Source organism: Narcine bancroftii, chromosome 7 (genome assembly GCF_036971445.1).
Source record: "Narcine bancroftii isolate sNarBan1 chromosome 7, sNarBan1.hap1, whole genome shotgun sequence".
In the NCBI taxonomy this organism is placed as follows: Eukaryota; Metazoa; Chordata; class Chondrichthyes; order Torpediniformes; family Narcinidae; genus Narcine; species Narcine bancroftii.
Window position 1 is genome coordinate 201,249,792 of NC_091475.1, and position 23,414 is coordinate 201,273,205.

The window sequence follows — 23,414 nt, forward strand, 5'->3', positions numbered from 1 at the left end:
GGATTTTTATAAATTGTGGTGATATTTAATTACACCATTAGGTCACCAGGGGATATCCTGGTGACCTTGTATATAAAGCAGTCTAGAGCTACAGTCTAGCCTTCCAGGTTCATCTTGCAGAGAGACAAGACCTCTTAGTGTACATATTAGTTTATTAAATTGTACTGACAATAACCACACCAGCAGTGTGAGTATAAGGCAGCTTTCTTTCTTTTTCTTTGGCTTGGCTTCGCGGACGAAGATTTATGGAGGGGGTAAAAAGTCCACGTCAGCTGCAGGCTCGTTTGTGGCTGACAAGTCCGATCCGGGACAGGCAGACACGATTGCAGCGGTTGCAGGGGAAAATTGGTTGGTTGGGGTTGGGTGTTGGGTTTTTCCTCCTTTGCCTTTTGTCAGTGAGGTGGGCTCTGCGGTCTTCTTCAAAGGAGGTTGCTGCCCGCCAAACTGTGAGGCGCCAAGATGCACGGTTTGAGGCGTTATCAGCCCACTGGCGGTGGTCAATGTGGCAGGCACCAAGAGATTTCTTTAGGCAGTCCTTGTACCTTTTCTTTGGTGCACCTCTGTCACGGTGGCCAGTGGAGAGCTCGCCATATAACACGATCTTGGGAAGGCGATGGTCCTTCATTCTGGAGACGTGACCCACCCAGCGCAGCTGGATCTTCAGCAGCGTGGACTCGATGCTGTCGACCTCTGCCATCTCGAGTACTTCGACGTTAGGGATGTAAGCGCTCCAATGGATGTTGAGGATGTAGCGGAGACAACGCTGGTGGAAGCGTTCTAGGAGCCGTAGGTGGTGCCGGTAGAGGACCCATGATTCGGAGCCGAACAGGAGTGTGGGTATGACAACGGCTCTGTATACGCTTATCTTTGTGAGGTTTTTCAGTTGGTTGTTTTTCCAGACTCTTTTGTGTAGTCTTCCAAAGGCGCTATTTGCCTTGGCGAGTCTGTTGTCTATCTCATTGTCGATCCTTGCATCTGATGAAATGGTGCAGCCGAGAGAGGTAAACTGGTTGACTGTTTTGAGTTTTGTGTGCCCGATGGAGATGTGGGGGGGCTGGTAGTCATGGTGGGGAGCTGGCTGATGGAGGACCATCAGACAGCTCCAAGAAAAGTGCAGAGAACAAAACAAAGGACTTTACATCACCTTTGTTGACCTCACCAAAGCCTTCGACACCGTGAGCAGGAAAGGGCTTTGGCAAATACTAGAGCGCATCGGATGTCCCCCAAAGTTCCTCAACATGATTATCCAACTGCACGAAAACCAACAAGGTCGGGTCAGATACAGCAATGAGCTCTCTGAACCCTTCTCCATTAACAATGGCGTGAAGCAAGGCTGTGTTCTGGCACCAACCCTCTTTTCAATCTTCTTCAGCATGATGCTGAACCAAGCCATGAAAGACCCCAACAATGAAGACGCTGTTTACATCCGGTACCGCACGGATGGCAGTCTCTTCAATCTGAGGCGCCTGCAAGCTCACACCAAGACACAAGAGAAACTTGTCCGTGAACTACTCTTTGCAGACGATGCCGCTTTAGTTGCCCATTCAGAGCCAGCTCTTCAGCGCTTGACGTCCTGCTTTGCGGAAACTGCCAAAGTGTTTGGCCTGGAAGTCAGCCTGAAGAAAACTGAGGTCCTCCATCACGGCAGCTTTAATAAACTACTAAATACACTAAGAGGTCTTGTCTCTCTGCAAGATGAACTGGGAAGGCTAGACTGTAAGTCTCGACTGCTTTATATACACCGGGATGACCCCTGGTGACCTAGTGGTGTAATTACATATCACCCCATAAATGACCCAGATGAAGTAGAAGGATGAGTTAGTAGGTGTGTGGATGATATGAAGGTTGGAATAGTGGTGAGTATTGTTGAAGGTTGTTCGTCATAGGTTGCAAAAGAATGTGGACAGCATGCAGAGTTGGGCAGAAAAGTGACAGATGCACAGCTAAGTGTCAAAACTGAGGGGTGAGCACAGGTTAATGGTAGGATACTTAACAGTGTGAAAGAAAAGAGGGACCTTGGGGTCCAAATCCATATAAGATCACCATGCAGGTTGATGGGATAGTTAAGAAAGCCTATGGGATGATGGGCTTCATTAATAGGGGGATTGAGTTCAAGAGTCAAAAGGTCATGTTGCAACTCCACAAGTCTCAAGTGAGACCACAATTAGAATATTGTGTTCAATTCTTGCCGCCTCATTAGAAAAAAGATTGGAAGCTATGGAGAGGATCCAGATGAGATTTACTAGGATTAAGCCTGGATTGGAAAATATTTTATGAGGCAAAATTAGCTGAGCTTGAATTTTGTCTTTGGATTGAAGAAGAATGAGAGGTGCCTTAATAGAGGTCTTCAAGCTTTAGAGAGTCATAGATAAGGTGGACAGCAAGCGCCTTTTTTTGCAGGGTAGGGGAGACATCAGGGGTAAGATTTTTACAGAGTTGTAGGTGCCTGGAATGCATTGCCTGGGGGGGGGGTAGTGGAAGCTGAAACAATAGAGGCATTTAAGAGACTCTTGGACAGGCACATGGATGGAAGAAAAATAGAAGGTTATGAGGTAGGAAGGGTTTAGTTTTCTTGGCAGGAATATATAGAACAGCACAACTTCATGGGATGAAGGGCCTGTGCTGTAGCATTCTGTGTTCAATGTTCTATTTTCCCCATGTCTGTGTGAGTTTCCTATGGGTGCTTCAGTTTTCTCCCAACTTCCAAAAATTTATGAGACTTGCTGGTCAATTTGTGAAGCACATGCTCAAGGGCCATAAGGTCTTGTAACCTTGGTATATGCCAAACTTAAAAAAAAATAATCAAAACTTATCTTTACAGTTGTCGAGTTGCAAATCGTAAGCAATTTGTAATAATGTCTGCTGGAACTGCTATAAAAGCAGCACTGCCGCTGGTGCAGACCAGGGGAGTGTGGTCAGCGAAGACACAGTGCACCCCCATGGGGTCCAGCCACACAGTCTGAGGGCTGTTGGCTCATACAGGCTTTAAACAGCCTGTTAATGGAGTGGTCAGTGGTTTTATTTAAAAAAATTCTGCAACTGCGGCTTCTACGCCCAAGATGGGAGTGCCTATGATCGGCAGAGACAATGAGGGGTTGCCATCTCCGGGGAAGCAAAGGTCAGGCACAGGGCACTAGAACATGAGGAGAATACCTCACATCTGAGAATGAGAGACAGAGGAGATGATCCACAGGACCGTGAACATGGGGCCGGACCAGTGAGGGGTCTGCAGCTGAAGAAACCACAGGCTCTGGGCTGTTGGCGACTCGAAGCGAGGAATCCATGCAGGTTGTGGGCTGCTGGAGACTGCGGTCGAGGGATTCACACCAGGTGGTGCACTTGCTTGAGACTGGCTGAAGGGATATCAGGTATTGGATGTGAGAGGGTACCAGGGCACTGAAGGTTTCCTGATGGTGTTGGCAGTTTGGATCTGGAGCTCGGGTGACCGATGGTTTGGTCTGAAGTCTGTGTGCTTGCAGAAGCTACGGGATCACTGGAGGTGAATCCACAGGCACTTGGTAACTCCGGGGGAACTCTCTTTTCCTTTCCTTTCTCTGACAGTAAGAGGCGCTTCAGGCAATTTCTGCTGATGGTGAATCTGTTTTCGTTATGACAGACTAAAGCAAATTCTGTGTAACATTGCACTGTTTTTATTACATGACAATAAAGGAATTTTGGCCTGTCACTTTCAGAACAAGCCCTTTCCCCTCAACCAATCTTTAGGTTATCTGTTAATGGAAGTTGCTTTCCCCTTAATGCCCTTTTTAAGCTTTGCTTGATTTTGTCGATTCTATCGAATGACTTCTCACCCAACTTTGCCTGACCAAGCCCATTTTCTACAACAAGTCCCTTTCCTGAAAATAAAGGCTCCTCTTTCTCCTTACAACATTGTTAGCTATTTACTACACTAAAATTGAGTTCAGAAATTGAAACATTGGCATCGAATAACAGAAGAGTCAATATGGAAAGGAAGAAACAGTTTTGAAATCCCTTCTGCCTGCATAGAATGCTTTCAGTTCCCTGTGGCCAACCAGGTACAGACTGAAGGGGATATGGCAATTACATGGACAAAGCACTCAAATATTAAGTGCCAGGAGTTACAGGAATGCAGTCACACCTAGGAGGCAGGAAGAAGGTTGCTGGGTGACAGTCAGGAGAGGGTAAAGGAATAAGCACTCAGTGCAGGGTATCCCTCTGGACGTTCCCTCAATAACACGCATCCCATTTTGGATATTGTTGAAAAGAAAAATGGTGATGCACAAGGTTACAGTGGCCACTTCAGGTCCTCACAACAGTGAAATCCCCAACCTGCTAAATTGCATCAAAGAAAAAATACAAACAGGACTTGAAACTATATTTATTGATTTATTAGTTTATGTGAATAGTAGTCCTGCATATATATTATTTGTTTGGATGTGTGTTATGTCTGTTTGTGCATCTGCATGGTTTGCACCGAGGACCGGAAAATGATCAGGTTGTACTTGTGCAAACGGATGACAATAAACCTGACTTGGCTTGACTTGATTTATTACAGGTAGAGCAGTTGATGTGGTGTATTAGGATTTGAGTAAGGCTTTCGATAAAGTTCCACATGAAAAGTTAGTGATGAAGGTTTAGTCTCTAGGGATTAATTTAGTCAGATGAGTTCAGCGGTGGCTGGAAGATAGGCACCAGAGAGTCATGATGGACAACTGTCTGTCAGGATGGAGGCCAGTGATGAGCAGTGTGCCTCAGGGATCGGTGTTGGGTCCTTTGTTGTTTGTCATTTATATTAATGATTTGAATAATGGGGTGGTAAATTGGGTGAGTAAATATGTGGATGATACAAAAATAAAGAGGTTTTCATGGACTACAGAAGCATTTGGACTGTTTGGAAAGGTGGGCTGAAAGGTGGCAGATGGAGTTTAATGTAGATAAGTGTGAGGTGCTTCATTTTGGGAAGAATAACCAAAATAGGGTGTATGCAGTGAAGGGGAGGAATGTAGAGGAACAGAGGGATTTTGGAATAATGGCTCAGCTTTCCTTGAAGATAGATTCCCATGTAGATAGGGTGGTGAGGAAAGCTTCAAGATACTGCAATCCAGATAACATTTTTATAAACCTTCTTTACACCCTCGCAACCTTATTTATATCCATTCTATAATTTGGAGACCAGAACTGCACACAATACTCCAAACGTGGCCTCACCAATGCCTTAAACAGTCTCAACATCACCTCCCAGCTCCTTTATTCTATGCAATGATTTATAAATGCAAGCATACCTCACCACTTCATACATTGGATCCATTGCATAAAACTACGCAGACTTTCCACAAGGAGAGCTGCATCTGACTTCTTTCCATTTCTGGGGAAGTACAAGTTCCACTCTGTATCCTAATGTAATTGGTAGTAATCCCAATGTTGCATCAATGAATCTGGATCAAATTCTTGCTCTACTCTTATATTTATACTAAATCAATATATTGTGTAAAAATACTAAATATGTCTATATTAAGAATTGAATGGGGCTACAAGTGTTGCATGGTGCATCTGAACTCGTGCATGAAAAATAAATTGATGTATGGAATGTAAAAGGTTGGCCACCTCTGGTCTACACCTCAAAACCTCCTGCCTCTTCAAGGTCTGAAGTGGTGAGGTATGCTTGCATTTATAAATCATAGCATAGAATAAAGGAGCTGGAAGGTGATGTTGAGACTGTTTAAGGCATTGGTGAGGCCAAGTTTGGAGTATTGTGTGCAGTTCTGGTCTCCAAATTATAGAAAGGATATAAATAAGGTTGCAAGGGTGCAAAGAAGGTTAATAAAAAGGTTACCTGGATTGCAGTATCTTGAATATAGAGAATGATTGAGTAGACTGGGACTATATTCATTGGAGCGTAGAAGGTTGAGAGGGAATTTGATAGAGGCATTTAAAATTATGAAGGGAATAGATAGGGTAGATGTGAATAGGCTCTTCCCCTGAGGATAGGTGAGATTGGAACAAGGGGTCATAAGCTAAGGGTTAGGGGGCAAAACTTTAGGAGTAATATAAGAGGATGCTTCCTCACTCAGAGAATGGTGGCTGAGTGGAATGAGAGGTAGTTGGGGAAGGGTCAACTCTGTCATTTAAGAGGAGGTAAAATGAGTACAAGGATATGAGGGGGTTGGAGGGTTATGGACAAGGGAGTGGGTAGGTGGAAATAGTGGAGTAGAAGGGCTGATATGACCTGTTTCCATACTGTAAATTGTTACATGGTTATATATGGAAATCTTCAACAGCAACTGGTTTAATGCTACACATCAACACAATAATGTATGACCCAACTTTTTTGTTGTTGTGTGCTACAATCATGGCATACATCCTTAAGACTGACCTTCAATTCTGCTTACAGGGAGACCTTGAAAAGGCAGGAGGTTTTGAGGTGTAGACCAGGGGTGGCCAACCTTTTACATTCCATGCATCAATTTATTTTTCATGCACAAGTTCAGATGCACCATGCAACTCTTGTAGCCCCATTCAATTCTTAATATAGACATATTTAGTATTTTTTACACAATATATTGATTTAGTATAAATATAAGAGTAGAGCAAGAATTTGATCCAGATTCATTATGCAACATTGGGATTACTACCAATTACATTAGGATACAGAGTGGAACTTGTACTTCCCCAGAAATGGAAAGAAGTCAGATGCAGCTCTCCTTGTGGAAAGTCTGTGTAGTTATATGCAATGGATCCAATGTATGAAGTGATTTGGTGAACTAACCTGATGTGAATATATTTGCTGCCGATTCACTATGTCCTGTGGTTTAAGTAGCCAGCTTCATTCACTGCAACTTCTTCTTTATTCCCCATGCCCCCTAAACATTTGGCAGCAGCTGGTCCTCATTCACAAATCACCATCTATTTCCCTTTTATCCACTCAAATTTGCTTATCCATGAGGCACGATATTCCACAAAGGTGGCACGGTTAGCTTAGCAGATAGTGCAATGCTGTTACATGAGTGAACTTGATTCAAATCCAGCGCTGTTTGTATCTTCCCTCTGTGACCTGCGTGGGGTTTTCGCCCAGGGCTCCAGTTTCCTCCCACCCTCCAAAAATGTAAGGGGCTGGCAGGTTAACTGGGTGCAATTGGGAGGCGTGGGTTTCATGGGCCGTAAAAGTTTTCTACAGTGCTGTATCATTAAAATGAATGCGCTCTTGACTCCCATTGAAGGTAATAAGGTATTAGAAATTTTCAGTTGCTCACAAATTTTATGCTCCTTGTAAGTGAGTAAGTGCACAGGAGGGTGGTGCCCAACGGAGGTAAACAGATGGTCTGCAGGAGATTGCAGTGGGGACACCCACAGGAGGGTGGTGTCCAACGGAAGTAAACAGATGGTCTGCAGGAGATTGCAGTGGGGACACCCACAGGAGGGTGGTGCCCAACGGAGGTAAACAGATGGTCTGCAGGAGATTGCAGTGGGGACACCCACAGGAGGGTGGTGTCCAACGGAAGTAAACAGATGGTCTCCAGGAGATTGCAGTGGAGACATCCACAGGAGGGTGGTGCCCAACGGAGGTAAACAGATGGTCTGCAGGAGATTGCAGCGGAGACATCCACAGGACGGTGGTGCCCAACGGAGGTAAACAGATGGTCTCCAGGAGATTGCAGCGGAGACATCCACAGGAGGGTGGTGCCCAGCGGAGGTAAACAGATGGTCTCCAGGAGATTGCAGTGGAGACATCCACAGGAGGGTGGTGCCCAACGGAGGTAAACAGATGGTCTGCAGGAGATTGCAGTGGAGACATCCACAGGAGGGTGGTGCCCAACGGAGGTAAACAGATGGTCTGCAGGAGATTGCAGTGGAGACATCCACAGGAGGGTGGTGCCCAGTGGAGGTAAACAGATGGTCTCCAGGAGATTGCAGTGGAGACATCCACAGGAGGGTGGTGCCCAACGGAGGTAAACAGATGGTCTGCAGGAGATTGCAGTGGAGACATCCACAGGAGGGTGGTGCCCAACGGAAGTAAACAGATGGTCTGCAGGAGATTGCAGCGGAGACATCCACAGGAGGGTGGTGCCCAACGGAGGTAAACAGATGGTCTGCAGGAGATTGCAGCGGAGACATCCACAGGAGGGTGGTGCCCAACGGAGGTAAACAGATGGTCTGCAGGAGATTGCAGTGGAGACATCCACAGGAGGGTGGTGCCCAACGGAGGTAAACAGATGGTCTGCAGGAGATTGCAGTGGAGACATCCACAGGAGGGTGGTGCCCAACGGAGGAAAAATAGAAAAAAAATAAAATGGTATGATTACAATATTACATCAGAAAACTACACAAAATACCCCCCTGTAAATTGTAACACAATATTAATAGTCTAACTTAAAATTAGTCCAACCCTCCCCCCAAAATAAAGAGTGAAGAGTTAATAAAATTGACAATATTATATATATAAAAAAACCCACTTACAAAAAAGAGATAAAACTTAACCTAAAAAAATTCTAACAACAACAAAAAAAAATTGTCAATACTAAAATATCACACTTAAACATATATTTAAATCAAACTTAAATACATATAATTAGCAAACGGAGTCCACTTTAACTTATAAAAAGACATCTTATCCTGAATTGAAAAAGATATCCTTTCCATAGTCAAACAAAATTTCATTTCCAAATACCACTTATCTAAAGTTAGTATATTTCTATCTTTCCAAGTAAGTGCTATACATTTCTTAGCCACAACTAAAGCTAAATAAATAAATGAAATCTGATAATCCTCTAAACCTAAATCGATTAATGATTGTATATTCCCTAATAAAAATATATCGGGATCTAATACAAGATGGATATTATATAAACTGTTAAAAACAGATTGAATACCTTTCCAAAACTGTTGCAATCGATCACAAAGCCAAACAGTATGCAAAAAAGTACTGGCCGTCTGATCACATCAAAAACAAGAATCCAACTTACTAAAACCAAATTTTTTAAATTTCTCCGGCATTAAATATAGCTGATGAATAAAATTATAATTAATCGTCGCTAGTCTAGCATTAATTAATTTCCGAATACTATTCTGACAAATTTCCATCCAAGCTTCTTCAGCTATTTTATGTCCTAAATCTTTTTCCCATTTCAACTTATCTTTATCCCAGTCTTTTTTACTATCAATTTCTTGTAAAATACAATACAAATCAGATATATATCCCTTTTTTGGTATTGAAAGTACATATTCTTCAAAACTAGATTCAGGCAATAAAATCATCTGTCGACCACATAACTGTTTTACAAAAGATCTTAATTGATAATATACAAATTTAGAATTTGCACTAATACCATATTTCCTTTGTAATTCGTCAAAGGAACAAAAACAACCCTCAGAAAAACAATCAGATAAATTTTTTATTCCCTTCTTTTCCCATTGTTTCAAAGTGGCATTGGAGACCGTAAAAGGACGAATCCTCCATCTGACTCAGAGCAAGAACAATACTAAGACCTGTAAAACAAACTGAGAGAGGGGATGTTTGCAAAATATCGGGATAGACATTGAGAGACAGGCTCACATTTTTTAAAAAAACTTAATACTTTGTCCACCAGCCTGTTACTGATGAAATGAATTTAAAAAATCACAAAGTCACTTTTATTTCAATAAAGTCAAAATATTATTTATTTAATGGTATTTGAGACATAGGGATCATTGAAGCAATTGCCAATCGTCAGGCAGTAATGCATTGGTGCAAACAAAATAAGCAAATTATTAATAAGTGCAAGATAATGTAAGATCAGAAGATCAACCCTCTATCTCCAGAGCAACATGGTTAGCACAACGCTTTTACAGTGCCAGTACCCCGAATTAGAGTCTGGAAGAAATTTGTACATTCTCTCCGTGCCTCCGTGGGTTTCCTCCAGGCATTCCGGTTTCATCCCACCTTCCGGAACGTACGGAGTGGTAGATTAATTTGGGTTAAATTTGGAGGCACGGGTTTAAGTATCTGGATTTGGCTTCTACCACGCTGTGAATAAAATTTAATTTAAACCAAGTACTCATTCAGCCCATCCTTTATGCCCAAGCATTGGTCTGCTTTCCAGCTAAAATGTAATTATAAATACTAAATAACATTTCAGAAGTTACCTTTCAACCTTGTTACATTTCTTTTGGAAATTGATGTCTCAGCTTTCAGAAGAAATCCAGAGCAGCACCAGGGCTGTCAGTGAGATTTGTACCAATGTAACTAGTTCGTAAAAGATTACTTGAAAGATACCAATGAACAGTCAGAGGTTCAAAAGAATGAGAGGACCTTTATTTGAGATCCTTAGAATGTATGGAATATATTCCCAGTTTGGTTAATGAAGGCCACCTAACAAGATGTAACACTGAGGATAGGCAGGAGAGGTCAACAGCCTTGGATTTATCCTGAATTTATAATCAGGGTCAATTCCTCACCCACAGGCCACTCAAACAAATTTAGAAGAGCTGTGCTTTAATATCACTGACCAGAATCTTCCTACCGTAGTTTTTAAATAAATTAAAGAACGTTCTTGCAAGATTTTCCATCTGGTGTTGCTTTAAGTGAGGCTTTGTTTCCCTGTCACCTAAATTAGTGGTGGGTGGCATTAATTCTAAAGCATGGAAAGTAGAACATTACCATACAATACAGGCCCTTTGGCCCACGATGTTGTGCCAAAATATATATGCCTCCAAACAAAAATAAAATCGAGTCCCTCCCTGCCTCATAACCCTCTAGTTTTCTTTCATCCATGTGCCTGTCTCAGAGTCTCTTAAATGCCCCCATTGTTCCAGCCTCCTATGCATTATAGGCACCCACAAAAAATATCTCTGATGCCTCCCCTCCTCCCTTCTCTTTGTAAAGATGTCCTCTGATGTTTGCCTCTCCTCCCCTGCGAAAAAAAGTGCTGCCTTTCAACCTTATCTTTGCCAATCATGATATTCTTTGGATTTCAATATATCTTTTTGCTCCATTCAACAGCCAAAGGGTCAGGATGACACTATTTTCCTCCTTTCATTGCTAATAGGAAACATGACCCTAGATCAAACAAGCAGCTAAATTCTCAACAATGGAAGATGCAGGATTTAAAAAAAATCTTGATACAACATGCAAAAGGAAAAGCACACCAAATGGCCCTGATCAAGATCTTCCCTCACCATCAGTCCTTTCAAGCGAACCAACACTTCCCTTGTGCATCCGCGGGAGTCATCTACTTCATCCAGTGCTCTCTTTGTGGCCTTCTTTACATCAGAGAGACTGGACGCAGGCTGGATGATCTCTTCGCTGAGCACCTTTGCTCTGCCCGCATCAGTGACAGGGATCTCCCAGTGGCCAACCACTTCAATTCCGCGCCCCTCTCCCATGCTCACATCTTTCCATGGCCTCGTGTGCAATCTCACCAAGACAAATTGGATAAACAATACCTGATTTTCTATCTGGGCTCTCTCCAACCTGATGGCAATGTGGTGATACACCACTGTATACTGTTACTTGGTTAGTGGCACTGTGTCTATGTATGGTTCATATGTATGGTTGGCTTGCCTTCCCTCGGTGACTCCACCCTCTGGAATCCGCTAATAAAGGCACGTAAGACAAGTCCCTCCCACAGTACGAGTCCTGGGATCGGGCCAGAACAGAAGCATGTCCAAGTCTTATGGTAACAATAAACCTGTTGTCCTGCAACTCCAGTCTTTTGGTCTTATTGATAGTGTAGCGGGCATAAACATTGACTTCTCCAGTTTCTGCTAGCCTACTCTCTGTTCCCTTTGCCTTCTTTCCTCCAGCTCTCCACCCCCTTCCCTCTCCATTCACAAAGCCATCCCTCCTCTGCTTGCTGGTGTGCTCTCCCTCCTTTATCCACCTATTACCTTTGGGACCGGGCTCCTCTGCCTGGCCACCATTTTGTTTGACCGCCTGCTGACATTTTTCCATACCTTGAAGAAGAGGTATGAAACGTTAGTTACGCATCTTTAACTTTGCTACATAATGTACACTTTTTGACCAGCTGAGTTTCTAAAGCGTTTTCATGTTTGTTATTGGCCGTTTTTTTTATAGACTTCAAGGAGAAAATTTTTCACTTATTTCAATTTCTGTAGTATAGATGGAAGCAAAGAAGCATCATAGAGTGAATGAGAATATAGTAGTGATATAAAAAGCATGTACAAGTAGTAAGTTGTTGCATGTTGGATAACATATGGGTTGTTGTGCATGTATACCAAATAATATGCAGAGGACAATGTGTTGTATTGTCCATCACACACGCTGGTGTGCATGTATGAGTAAAACACAGCCATCCACATTAGAGGTTTGGTTTACTATCTCCTGTGCAAGATGATAGGAGCAATTGTGTGGCACACCATCTTGACTGCGTTGGAATGGCATTTCGATATTTATGTTTGTGTGGCGCCATCAATAATCACGAGTTGACACGAACCAAGTGATTTAAGCTTTCATATCCAGAAACATCGGGCATGGCTCTACATGATGCTGGCCCGGATCCAAGGCTGGTGTACAGGGAGGAGTCTAGGGCCATCAGCCTTTATTGGGAATCTACGGGGAGGAGTTACAGGGTCCAAGGTGGGCCAGCCTGTACTGTCTAGTGAGATCAAACCTGCACTACCGTGTTCCACCACAGTTTGTATCTTTGGATTACAACTTGATAAAATATTCTGAAGCAAACGTCCTGCTGGGAAAGCATATTAGATCAGCAATTCTGTTTAAGGTATGGTTCATTAATTAAATCTTGTTGGATATAATCCTGCCATTACATCAGATGCCATTTTAACTCTGTAAAGAATATGTTCAGATGATTAATACTGAGAAAGTAGACTAGTGGGGAAAGGGATCTTTTTCACTATAATGGTTACTAATTACCAGTTAAATTGATGGCCAGTGGATTCTTTCCAGAATGTCAAGAGAAGGGACTTAGGTTCCAGTGGTTTTATAAAAAAAAAAGAAATTGAATTGATAGTTGACTATGAAAAAGTTACTTGCAACAAATAAATATTATACACTGTTGCATTCAAGGAAATCTTCAGAGTGAATCGTTATTTAGGGAAGAGTAATCAATTTGTGAAAGAGTCACGGGGTCATACAGCACTGAAAGAGGCCCATTGGGCCCATAGAGTCCATGCTAATATCAAGAAAGAATCCATTACACAAATGCGACATTAATCTCATTTTTATTTTCCCTCATCTTTGCAAGATCTCCCACTAGATTCTACAACTAACCCAAGCATTAGGGAGAATTTAAAATGGCCATATAAACTTGCATGTCTTTCAGAGGTGGGATGAAACTGAAGCACTCAGGTAAAAAGCCATGCAGTCCATGGGAGGATGTGCAATTTCCACACAGACTGTATTGGAGATCAGAATTGAAGTGGGTCAGCAGATTTTACTGAGCAGATGAAATTTCCTTCTCATTTTTAAATGATTTATTTTCAATTTAGGCATACACCACAGTAACAGGCCCTTCCGGCCCATGAGCCCTTTCCCCCCAAATCAATTAACCTACAACTCTGTATGTTTTGAAGGGTGGCAGGAAATCTGAGCACACGGTGGAAAATTCTTTATAGCCAGGGCCAGATTTGAACCTGGGTCTCTGGTGCTGTATGTTAGCTGCACTAACCATACTGCCCTTCCTAATCCTGGGATCCAAAATCTTTCAGTGCATCAGGGTTAAACTCAGTAACTCAGAGCAACAAGATCTCATCTCGTGAAAAAGATGCAGGTGTTGGAACTATTGAGGCATATAAATGTGGATAATTCTCTGGGCCCCGACGGGATTTTCCCCAGGACCTTGAGGAAAGTCAGCGAGGAAATAGCAGAGGCTCTGACAGTGATTTTTCAAAAGTCACTAGAGGGGGCATGGTGCCGCAGGATTGACATGTCGAAAATGTGGTTCCTCTGTTTAAAAAGGGCTCCAGGTGTAGGCCCAACAATTATAGACCAGTAAGTTTGATGTCAGTGGTCAGTAAAACTAATGGAAATTATTCTTAGAGATAATATGTATAAGTATCTAGAGAGGCAGGGACTGATCAGGGACACCTAACATGGGTTTGTGTGAGGAAGGTCATGTTTGACAAATCTTGTTGAATTTTTAGAGGAGGACTAGGAAGGTTGATGAGGGTAGAGCAGTAGATGTTGTCTATATGGATTTCAGTAAGGCCTTCGAAAAGATTCCACGTGGAAGGTTGATAAGGAAGGTTCAGGCACTAGGTATTAATGTTGAGATAGTCAGATGGGTTCAACAGTGGCTACAAGGTAGATGCCAGAGAGTCATGGTGGATGACAGAGAGTCTGTCAGGATGGAGGCTGGTGATGAGCGGTGTGCTTCAGGGATCGGTGTTGGGTCCCTTGTTGCTTGTCATTTACATTAATGATTTGGATGATGGAGTGGCAAATTGGGTGAGTAAATATGCAGACGATACAAAAATAGGGGGAGTTGTGGACAGTGAAGATGGTTTTTGTGGACTGCAGAAGGATTTTGACGCTTAGAAGAGTGGGCTGAAAGGTGGCTGATGGAGTTTAATGTAGATAAGTGTGAAATGCTTCATTTTGGGATGAATAATCAAAACAGGACATATGCAGTGACGGGGAGGCCATTGAGGAATGCAGAGGAACAGAGGGATCTTGGAATAATGGTTCATCGTTCTTTGAAAGTGGGCTCTCATTTGGATAGAGTGATAAAGAAGGCTTTTTGTATGCTGGCCTTTATAAATCAAAGTATAGAATAAAGGAGCTGGGAGGTGATGTTGAGACTGTTCAAGGCATTGGTGAGGCCAAATTTGAAATATTATGTGCAGTTCTGGTCCCCAAATTATAGGAAGGATATCAATAAGGTAGAAAGGGTGCAGAGAAAATTTACTAAAATGTCTGGATTGCAGTATCTAGGATACAAAGAAAGATTGAGTGGACTGGGTCTTTATTCATTGGAGCGTAGAAGGTTGAGGAGGGATTTGATAGAGGTATTTAAAATTATGAGGGGGATAGATAGAATAGATGTGAATAGGCTCTTCCCCTTGCGGGTAGGTGAGATTAAAACAAAAGGTCATGAGTTAAGGGTTAGGGGGCCAAAGTTTAGAAGTAACATGAGAGGGAGCTTCTTCACTCAGAGAGTGGTGGCTGAGTGGAATGACCTTCTAGAAGAGGTGGTTGTGACAGGGTCAATTTTGTCATTTAAGAAAAAGTTGGATAGGTGCATGAGGGTTATGGGTAGGGTTCAGGCCAGAGGGACTAGAGGAGATCACTTGAATTGGTACAGACTAGAGGGGCCGAGATGGCCTGTTTCTGTACTATAATTGTTATATGGTTATATGGAGTTTACATAGAAGTTTGAATGCTCCCATTAACTGACGTTGCACCCACTTTGGAAACAGTTCACTCTTCTCCAGCATCTTATCTGCATAAACATTGTATTTGACATGACAGATTTTAGGAATGTAGAATCATTTCAGCCAATATGGACATTTTTGGTAAATTGAGACTCTGGCAATATTGTAAGAACAAGCTTACTTCTCCATTTCCTACTTAACCCTGCTAACATTTTTTCTTCACATATCTATCCAATTCCTTGTGGAAAGTGATGACTAAATCAGCTTTTACCACCTTCACAGGGAACAAATAAGATCATAAAATTATAAAACGTAGGTGCAAAATAGGCTAGTCAGCCCATCGAGTCCACCCCGCCATTTAATCATGAGCTGATCCATTTCTCCACTCAGTCGCACTTCTCCCCATAATCTTTGATGACCTGGCTAATCAAGAACCTTTCAATCACTGTCTTAAATGCACCCAATGATCTGTCCTCCACAATCGTCTGTGGCAACAAATTCCAAAGATTTACCACCCTCTGGATGAAAAAATCCCAAAACATCTCTGATCTTAACAGACACCCTTCAATCCAGAAGTTGTGTCCTGGACAAGAACCTTTCCACATTTACTCTGTCTATGCCTTTCAACCATGTAATTTACATATGATCTGTAATAAGATTCATTTTGTCTCCCCTAGATATCCTGAAACAGATTTGAATTCTTGTCCTTTTCTTCTTGATCTTGAATTTCAAATTACCTTGTAAAATGGGGTTAACCGGGCAATTTACTAGGTTGAAGACCCAGGCACAGGACTATTTGAAAGGGCTGAACCAGGCAAGCCCAATCAAAATCTACCCAGGTCCCAGACCTACCTTGGAGGTGGTCAGGGAACCCAGTAGAACTTAGTCAGATGTCCTCCTACACCAATTTGAAAGGGGAAATGGCTCACTCAGTTACTCTGGAACTGTAAATAGAAAGGGAACAGAAAGAACACAGGGAACAGGGAATTCCCTTGTGGCTGCAAATGATGTGTTACTCACCATGTCATCACAGGAGCAGGATTCCCCCTTAAATTGCTGGGTTGGTGATTTAACAGGTAGGTTTGGCTGCTATTAGAAAGGTGCAGAAGGGACACACGACCCAGTAATCTTATCCGGGTCCCAGGAGGGCTACGTGGGTGCTGCAGTTTGAAAGGGCCTGTCGCTTGATGTGCACTGACTTAGTGATTTTGAACAGATTTTTCTAATCTCCCTCAACCATCTCTGCTCCAAAGAAGCCACATATTTGAACTTCTCACAAGGGAAGCTATTTTTTACCTGGTAAGACTTTTGCATCAAGATGCAACAATATCAAATATTCACATTTATAAATCAACATATGAAATGTTATGACCATGTGCTTAAAGTACATGCAAAAATGTCTTAATTTCATTTGAAATACCCCATTGCTTTTCAACAATATGGTTTTGAAAATACTGCAATGAAAGGTTGTTTCAACTGGCTAGATTTTTTTTTTAATGTGATACCCAATAATTCCAATAACAGTTCACACAGTATTATTAAGATACTGGATCTTGCAGCTTTCATGTTTTCTGCTAAGCCCTGAGAAAAAAAAATGCAGATTTGTGCTTTGCAATGAGTAAAATGAAATCAAGAAGAACTTCACAGCAGTTAAGGTAAACATCTGCTAAGAGAGAAAAATGAGCTTGACCTTTCAGGTCATTGAGTCTTTCCCAAAAATGTTGCTGCGATTTGACAGAATTGTGAATTTTTAGCCTTCGCTCTACTCACACCCTCACATCAAAGTGCCTTCAGTGTGTGATTCCACTGTCAACTTTATCAAGCCCACAATGTAATGTTTTGGGGGTTCCACCATCAGTGACCAACCACTGTCCAAGTTCTCGGAATCATCATGGATTATTTTTCAAATGAACTTTCGTCCATCCTCCATAAAGGATGGGCCGGATTCTTGTCACAGCTGCCACTGTCCCTCCTTCTCTTTGAACTCTATCAATGAACCATGAATCAGAAGGTTCAAGTGAATGTGAAATCTGCCAATTGAATTCAGACACAATTTTTTTGGAATTCATCCATCTACTACTAGAAAAGCTCGATGAAAATTAATTGGTCACTTTTGGTTTCATTATTGATTGCTAAACATGTCAATCTGTCCTAATAAAGTTCCCATCAGGTGAATTTTACCCGGCTTGGTGCGACATCACACTTTCTGCTCGCATCTCTAATCTACATTGAACCATTTGGTGATTTTAAAGACATCTGAGTCTCTAAATTGTGCTGGTGCAGCCCCACCCTCATTGAAAGAAAACTCTCCCTTCTGCATTCAGTGTAACTTCCTTGACTTGTAATGCTCCCTAAGCCAAAATATACTCTGAATTTCTTGCGAAATTCCTGGGAGGCAAAATAATAAATAAAGGGATCCAAGCAGCTGTTTAAGCAACTCAAAGTGAGTGTGATTTTGTAGGCGCTGTAAATGCCTCTTTCATAAAAGATCCGGTTGATCATGTGGCCCAGGAGGATGAAGTTGTTGGGGGCGAAACAGGTGATGAACACTGAGACCACGATGACAGCCAAGCAAATTGCCCTCTGTTTCATCGCACTGCTATGATTTTCGGAGGATTTGATGAGACTGGCAATGATTCGAATGTAACAGTAGACGATGATGCAAAACGGAATCAGGAACAGAATTCCAAACAAGGTGAAGAGGAAGGCAGCCCAAGCGCTTTTGGAAGGAAGCATATCAGTCTTCAAAACGTCAAAGCATGTGGTAATATTCAGTGCGGGAACCTCGTAAGTCAGATCATTTATCTCCAGAGGCAGCAAGATGATGAGTAAAGCTGTCCACATCCCCAAGCAAACCAGAATAGCATGCGCATTGGTCTTCCACTTGGCACAGTGCATTGTTCGCACCACTCCGAAATAACGCTCCAAGCTAATGCATGTCATGGTTAAGATGGAGCAGTACATGTTTGCATAGAACAGCACGGTGACCACATTGCAGAGGCTTGATCCGAAGGTCCAGTTGTTTCCGTTCCAATGGTACATGCTCTGGAAGGGCAAAAAGATGCTGAGCACCAGATCGGTAATGGTGAGGTTAATCATGAACACGATGGATGGCGTCTTTGGCTTTGATCGGCAGAGCAGGAACAAAGAGAAGGAGTTCCCAGGAAAACCAATGAGAGCAACAATGAGGTAAACAACAGGAAGAATGTTCTTAATTGTGGGGTTTGAAAGCATTTCCAGAGTTTCATTGTCCAACTCGTTCTTGTTCATTGTCATAATGAACTAGAGAGACCCAGGAACAGGAACAATGTAATGGATTTTCTTCTGACAAAAAAAAAAGAAAAGAAACATAGATTCAATAATAATTTGTGCTGTTGAAAGGAAGTAACATTTTAATGTTAACAGAAATAATTATATGGCAGGTAGATGGAGCCTCGTCCACAACCAGATCAAGCATGATTATTTGAAGACCAGATGGCCATCTCCTGCTCCTATTTCTTATATACTTACAACTAATCATTACTGGCAGATGTGGGAGAAAAATGGTACCTCCTAATTATCTGTTTTGTCTGCCATTCAAAATCAATTTGTTGCTCTCAAGTGATGCAGTGCATTCAAATTGTTCCTTTCCTTTTTTTAATCTCCTAGTTTGCCGGAGCACTTTTGTATGGCCCATCATCTTGTTTTCTCCCTTTACTATTTGTAATCCTTACACAGATGGATTCAACACTTTTTCTCCTTGAAGCTTCTGGCATCTCGCACTGTCGCCCTTACCTGATCCAAAATTAAGAGTGCCATCTCGCATCCCTTGCCTCGCTGCCTATCCTTGTGGATTGATAGATAATGTTGATTAAGGGATAGAACATTACAGTAGAAACACAATGCTGGAGAAACTCAGCAGGTCAAACAGTGTCCTTTATATTCAAAAGATAAAGGTACATAACTAACGTTTTGGGCTTGAGCCATCGTCAAGGCACGGAAAAAATATTGGTTTTCAATTTTTCAACCTTGATGAAGGGCTCGAGCCCAAAAATGTTGTTATATAAAGGACACTGTTTGACCTGTTGAGTTTCTCCAGCATTATGTTTTTACTTCAACCATAGTATCTGCCGACTTGCCTGTTTTACATAGAATGTTACCAAACAGTACAGGCCTTTCAGCCCACAGTGCTGTGTTGATCCATGTAAACCTACTCCACAATAATCTAATCCTTCCCTACCTTGCACCATAATCCTCTATTTTTCTTCAAGTTCAAGTTTATTTATCATCTGATTGCACAGGTACAACCTAACAGAACAGTGTTCTCCGGTCCTTGGTGCAAAACATACAAACGCACAACCAGACATCACACATACAGACTAGGATGAACAACAGGATAAATATACTATATAAAAAATAATATATATTGTTTAATGCATCTAGGATGGTTAATGCATCTAGGATGGTTAAGTGTGAGCAGTTCATTTAATTCTTCTCATGGGATAAGGCTGTTTCTCAGGGTATTGGTACTGGTTCTGATACTTCTGTGTCTCTTTCCTGATAGGAATAGCTGAAAGATGGTATAAGAAACCTTTAAATGTCCCTTTTGTACCAGCCTCTACCACTATCCCCTATCAGAGGATAAAGCTTTGAACTTCATTGAAATATTGCGTACAATTAAAGGAAGATGAAACAAAACTTAATGTCTCGTTTGAATTGCAGATAGGAGTACCAAATTCTTTGTTGACATTTTAATGTGATACTGATTGGACATTAGCATCTCCCACGATGCAGTATTCCGTCACATAGAATTTGATACTCTTGTGTCCAAGAGAGGATTTTAAAGCCCAATCTTCACCCTCAGAGCTATGAATTGAGCTTTGTGCTTAGTTAGGTGGAAGGAAGTTGACGACAAATTTGAAATCCTGCATATCATTTCTGGACTCTGTGTAGTAGCATTTCAGCATGAGACCATTAAACCTCTCAAACCATCATGGACTTGATCATCCTGCAGCCTGAGGCTACCTCCCTTCTTTTGTGTAACCATGCATTCCCACATCCACATCCAAATCATTCACATTTATTACATTAAAAAAGAGTTTGCTATGGAGCACTACTAGTAAGAGGCATTCAGTATACCATAACCCTCTACCTGCTAATACAAAGTCAATATGGATCTAATTCACCAACTTGTTCTGGATCCCAGGGCCCTAAGCCTTTGACCCGTCTCCCATGTGGAACTTTGTCAAAGGCCTTTCTGGTCAATGTGAAACACATCGACTTCAGTGTCCTCATCCTGATAACCTGTCATCTCTTCCAAAATTTCAATCAGATTGGTCAAAAAGAAAGAGTCTCTGATTAGTCCCTCCCTTTTCAAGTGATCATTAGACCTGTCCATCAGAATTTTTTTATTCAATAATATCCCTTATGCTCATGCCTACAATTACCAGACATTTCCCTGTGACCACATTTGAGTACCTCCAGCATTTCAGTATGTTTTTTTTTTAAATTCAGTCACAACATCTGCAGACTTTTGTACTTCATTCTGGCTACATTTGCTGTCCTTCAAACATTTGGTACCTAACTGGTGTCCAGTGAAGATTTAAAACTCACAGTCAGAGCTGCGCCAATTTCTTCATGTGCCTTCCATCTTGGATAAACCTGAACAGACCCTGGGGGTTTTATCTGCTATCTCTTGTATACTTATGGAGGCTTGCAAAAGAATTTCACCCTTCGCTTCGTTGAATCCACCCATTACAAAGTCCACTTTGTCAATACTAGTGAAGTCTATTCATTTAAAACCTCATCTGCACATTTTGGCTCCCGGCACAGATTTCTCCTGTTGTCCATAATGGAACCTACTGCTAATTAGAACATAGAACATTATAACACAGTACAGGCCCACAGTGTGGTACTGACCTATATATTCCTATTAAAAATAAACAAATCCCTTCCTTCCTTGCCACCCTCTATTTTGCTTTTGTCCATGTGCCTGTCTAACAGTCTCTTAAAAGCCCCTAATATTTAAGTCTCCACCACCCACCCTGGTAAGGCATGCACCCACAACTTTGTGTACAAAAAATTTACCCCTAAACCTTCCACCATTTTGTGCTTCACATACTTAGAACCAACACTACAGCACAGAAAGAGTCTCGTCAGCCCAAGTGGTCAATGCCAAACTATCATTCTGACTAGAACAGTAGGTCTCAACCTTTATCTTTCCACCCACATACCACCTTAAGCAATCTGTTACTAATTACAGAGCACTGATGTCATAGGGAATACTTAAGTAGTATGGGAGGGGAAAGAAAAAGGTTGAGAACCTCTGCTTTAAACTCACTAGCCAAGAACCATTCATTGCACAGCACCCAAATCCAGATTTGCCTTTTTTATGGTGGGCTTGACCACAAGTTGCTCTAAAATGGCATGTCATAGGCATTCCACATATTGAGTATGATAACCCTATTTTTGTTTAATCACATCTCTTTGCTCTTTCTCTACAGTTCTGTTCCCTTACTGCCTGTTGATCATTAGGTGATCTGTTCTGCACCCTCAGCAAAGTGGTGATCTCCTATTTATTCATAATCTCTCCCCCCACACACACCCTCAAATGAGGAGCATTCTTTGATATCCACCCTAAATACTGAGCAATCCTTGTCTAACAGTACAAAGCCACCTCTTCCTTTTACATCTCCTCCCCTGTGTACCTGAAACCTTTAAACCAGTGATTCTCAACCTTTTTCTTTCCACTCACACACCACCTTAAGCAATCCCTTACCAATCACAGAGCACCAGGTGCATAAGGTTTACTTAAAGAGGCATGTTAGTGGAAAAATAAAGGTTGACAATCACTGGTTTAAACAATAGCTATCAATAAGTGAAGAGCTCGTTGAAAGAACCAAAGACTTGTTGATCCAAACCAAGGCTTTTATTAGCAAAAGACAGGAGCTCTTCACAGGTGGCCGACCCAGTCCGGAATGATCCGACCTGGCTAGGGACACAACCCTTTAAGGCCAAGACAGTAGGTGTGGCTTAGCTCTCAGCCAATCGCTGTAAGCACAGTCATTACATACTCTAGATACTGTAACTATATACATTGGTGATATGTCTGTACCTATCACACTAAGATATCACTAAATTAGAAGTGGCGGGAGGCACAGGAGATTCAGCAAAATGTTGCTGGGGTAGGAGAGGTTAGATAAGGTTAGATAAGCTGTGTCATTATTCCCTACCGGAGGCTGAGGGGTTACCTGATCGAGGTTTATAAATTCATGAGGGGCATGGATAAAGTAAATGCTCACAGTCTTTTTCCTAGGAGAGACAATTCAAGATTGGAGGACATAATTTTAAGAGGATAGATTTAAAAGAAACCTGAGATGCAATTTGTTTTTTTTCACTCAGAAGGTGGAATGAGTTGCCAGAGGAAACTGGATACAATTTCAATGTTCCGAGGCATATGGAATAGAAAGACTTTGAAGCATATGGACTAAATCGGACAAAGCCACTTTGGTCAGTCTAGATGAGTTGGGCCAAACAGCCTATTCCATGCTGTATGACTCTGTATCTCAGCACTGGCAACACACTGCATATATTAAAACTTGGTGTTAATCTAATTGACGAGTTAGACCTTTCATAAGACAAAATGGTTCCATTTTAGCTTTGTATCCTTCTCATGTGCATTGACTCTTCTGCTTTGCCTCATAGGCTAACAAATGTTTCCTCCTTAAGGTCATTGTAATGTGATCTGAACATCTTCTCTGAGGCCCATTCCCCAGAAACTTCATTTAAACCAACAGTACAAGCTAATCTCTGCAAAGATGAATGAAGATGAGAAATACCTTATTCTTTTGGTCACAAAGGATGGTGATAATTCAAACCTCTGCCAATTTCGAGAAAACGAGTGTCACTGTTACTCGAGCTTCTGTTACCGGCTTTGTTGCTTCTTCACCCTTAACTCATTGCAAAAGTCCTGTAACATGGAAAGAACACGTTTAGTCAAATAGATATTTTATGGTGGAGTGAAATAACAGAAAATCTTTGCCCTATTTTTAGTCTTTGAGTCAGAAGGTTCTGCATTTTCCTGGTCATGTTTACCAGACCTGTGTTTCAGTGTGGTGGAAATGGAGGGG

At 41.9% G+C, this 23,414-nt stretch overlaps 2 protein-coding genes across 3 annotated transcripts in view; both read right to left on the reverse strand.

Annotated features, from left to right (window-relative positions):
* The window catches only part of LOC138739614 (P2Y purinoceptor 8-like), a 73,205-nt gene extending 50,013 nt beyond the window's left edge, over positions 1-23,192 (reverse strand). The window contains exon 1 of the mRNA XM_069892008.1: positions 23,124-23,192. The gene's annotated coding sequence lies outside the window, so the exon portion shown is untranslated. The remainder of the gene's footprint in view (positions 1-23,123) is intronic.
* LOC138739613 (P2Y purinoceptor 8-like) lies at positions 9,605-23,213 on the reverse strand. 2 transcript variants are annotated; one of them, XM_069892006.1, is made up of 2 exons: positions 23,124-23,213; positions 9,605-18,630 (listed from the first exon to the last, which is right to left on the reverse strand). In XM_069892006.1, the coding sequence occupies exon 2, from the start codon at positions 18,580-18,582 to the stop codon at positions 17,530-17,532; it is 1,053 nt and encodes a 350-aa protein (XP_069748107.1). In that variant the 5' UTR covers positions 18,583-18,630; positions 23,124-23,213; the 3' UTR covers positions 9,605-17,529. The 2 variants fall into 2 exon arrangements, with proteins under 2 accessions (XP_069748107.1, XP_069748108.1); XM_069892007.1 differs by having other exon boundaries at positions 9,605-18,627; positions 23,124-23,208.
* Positions 23,214-23,414: the final 201 nt, after the last annotated feature.

What these genes read in the sequence shown, in the direction of transcription:
- LOC138739613 (XM_069892006.1), bottom strand. Translation starts at nt 18,582, where the DNA reads ATGACAATGAACAAGAACGAGTTGGACAATGAAACTCTGGAAATGCTT.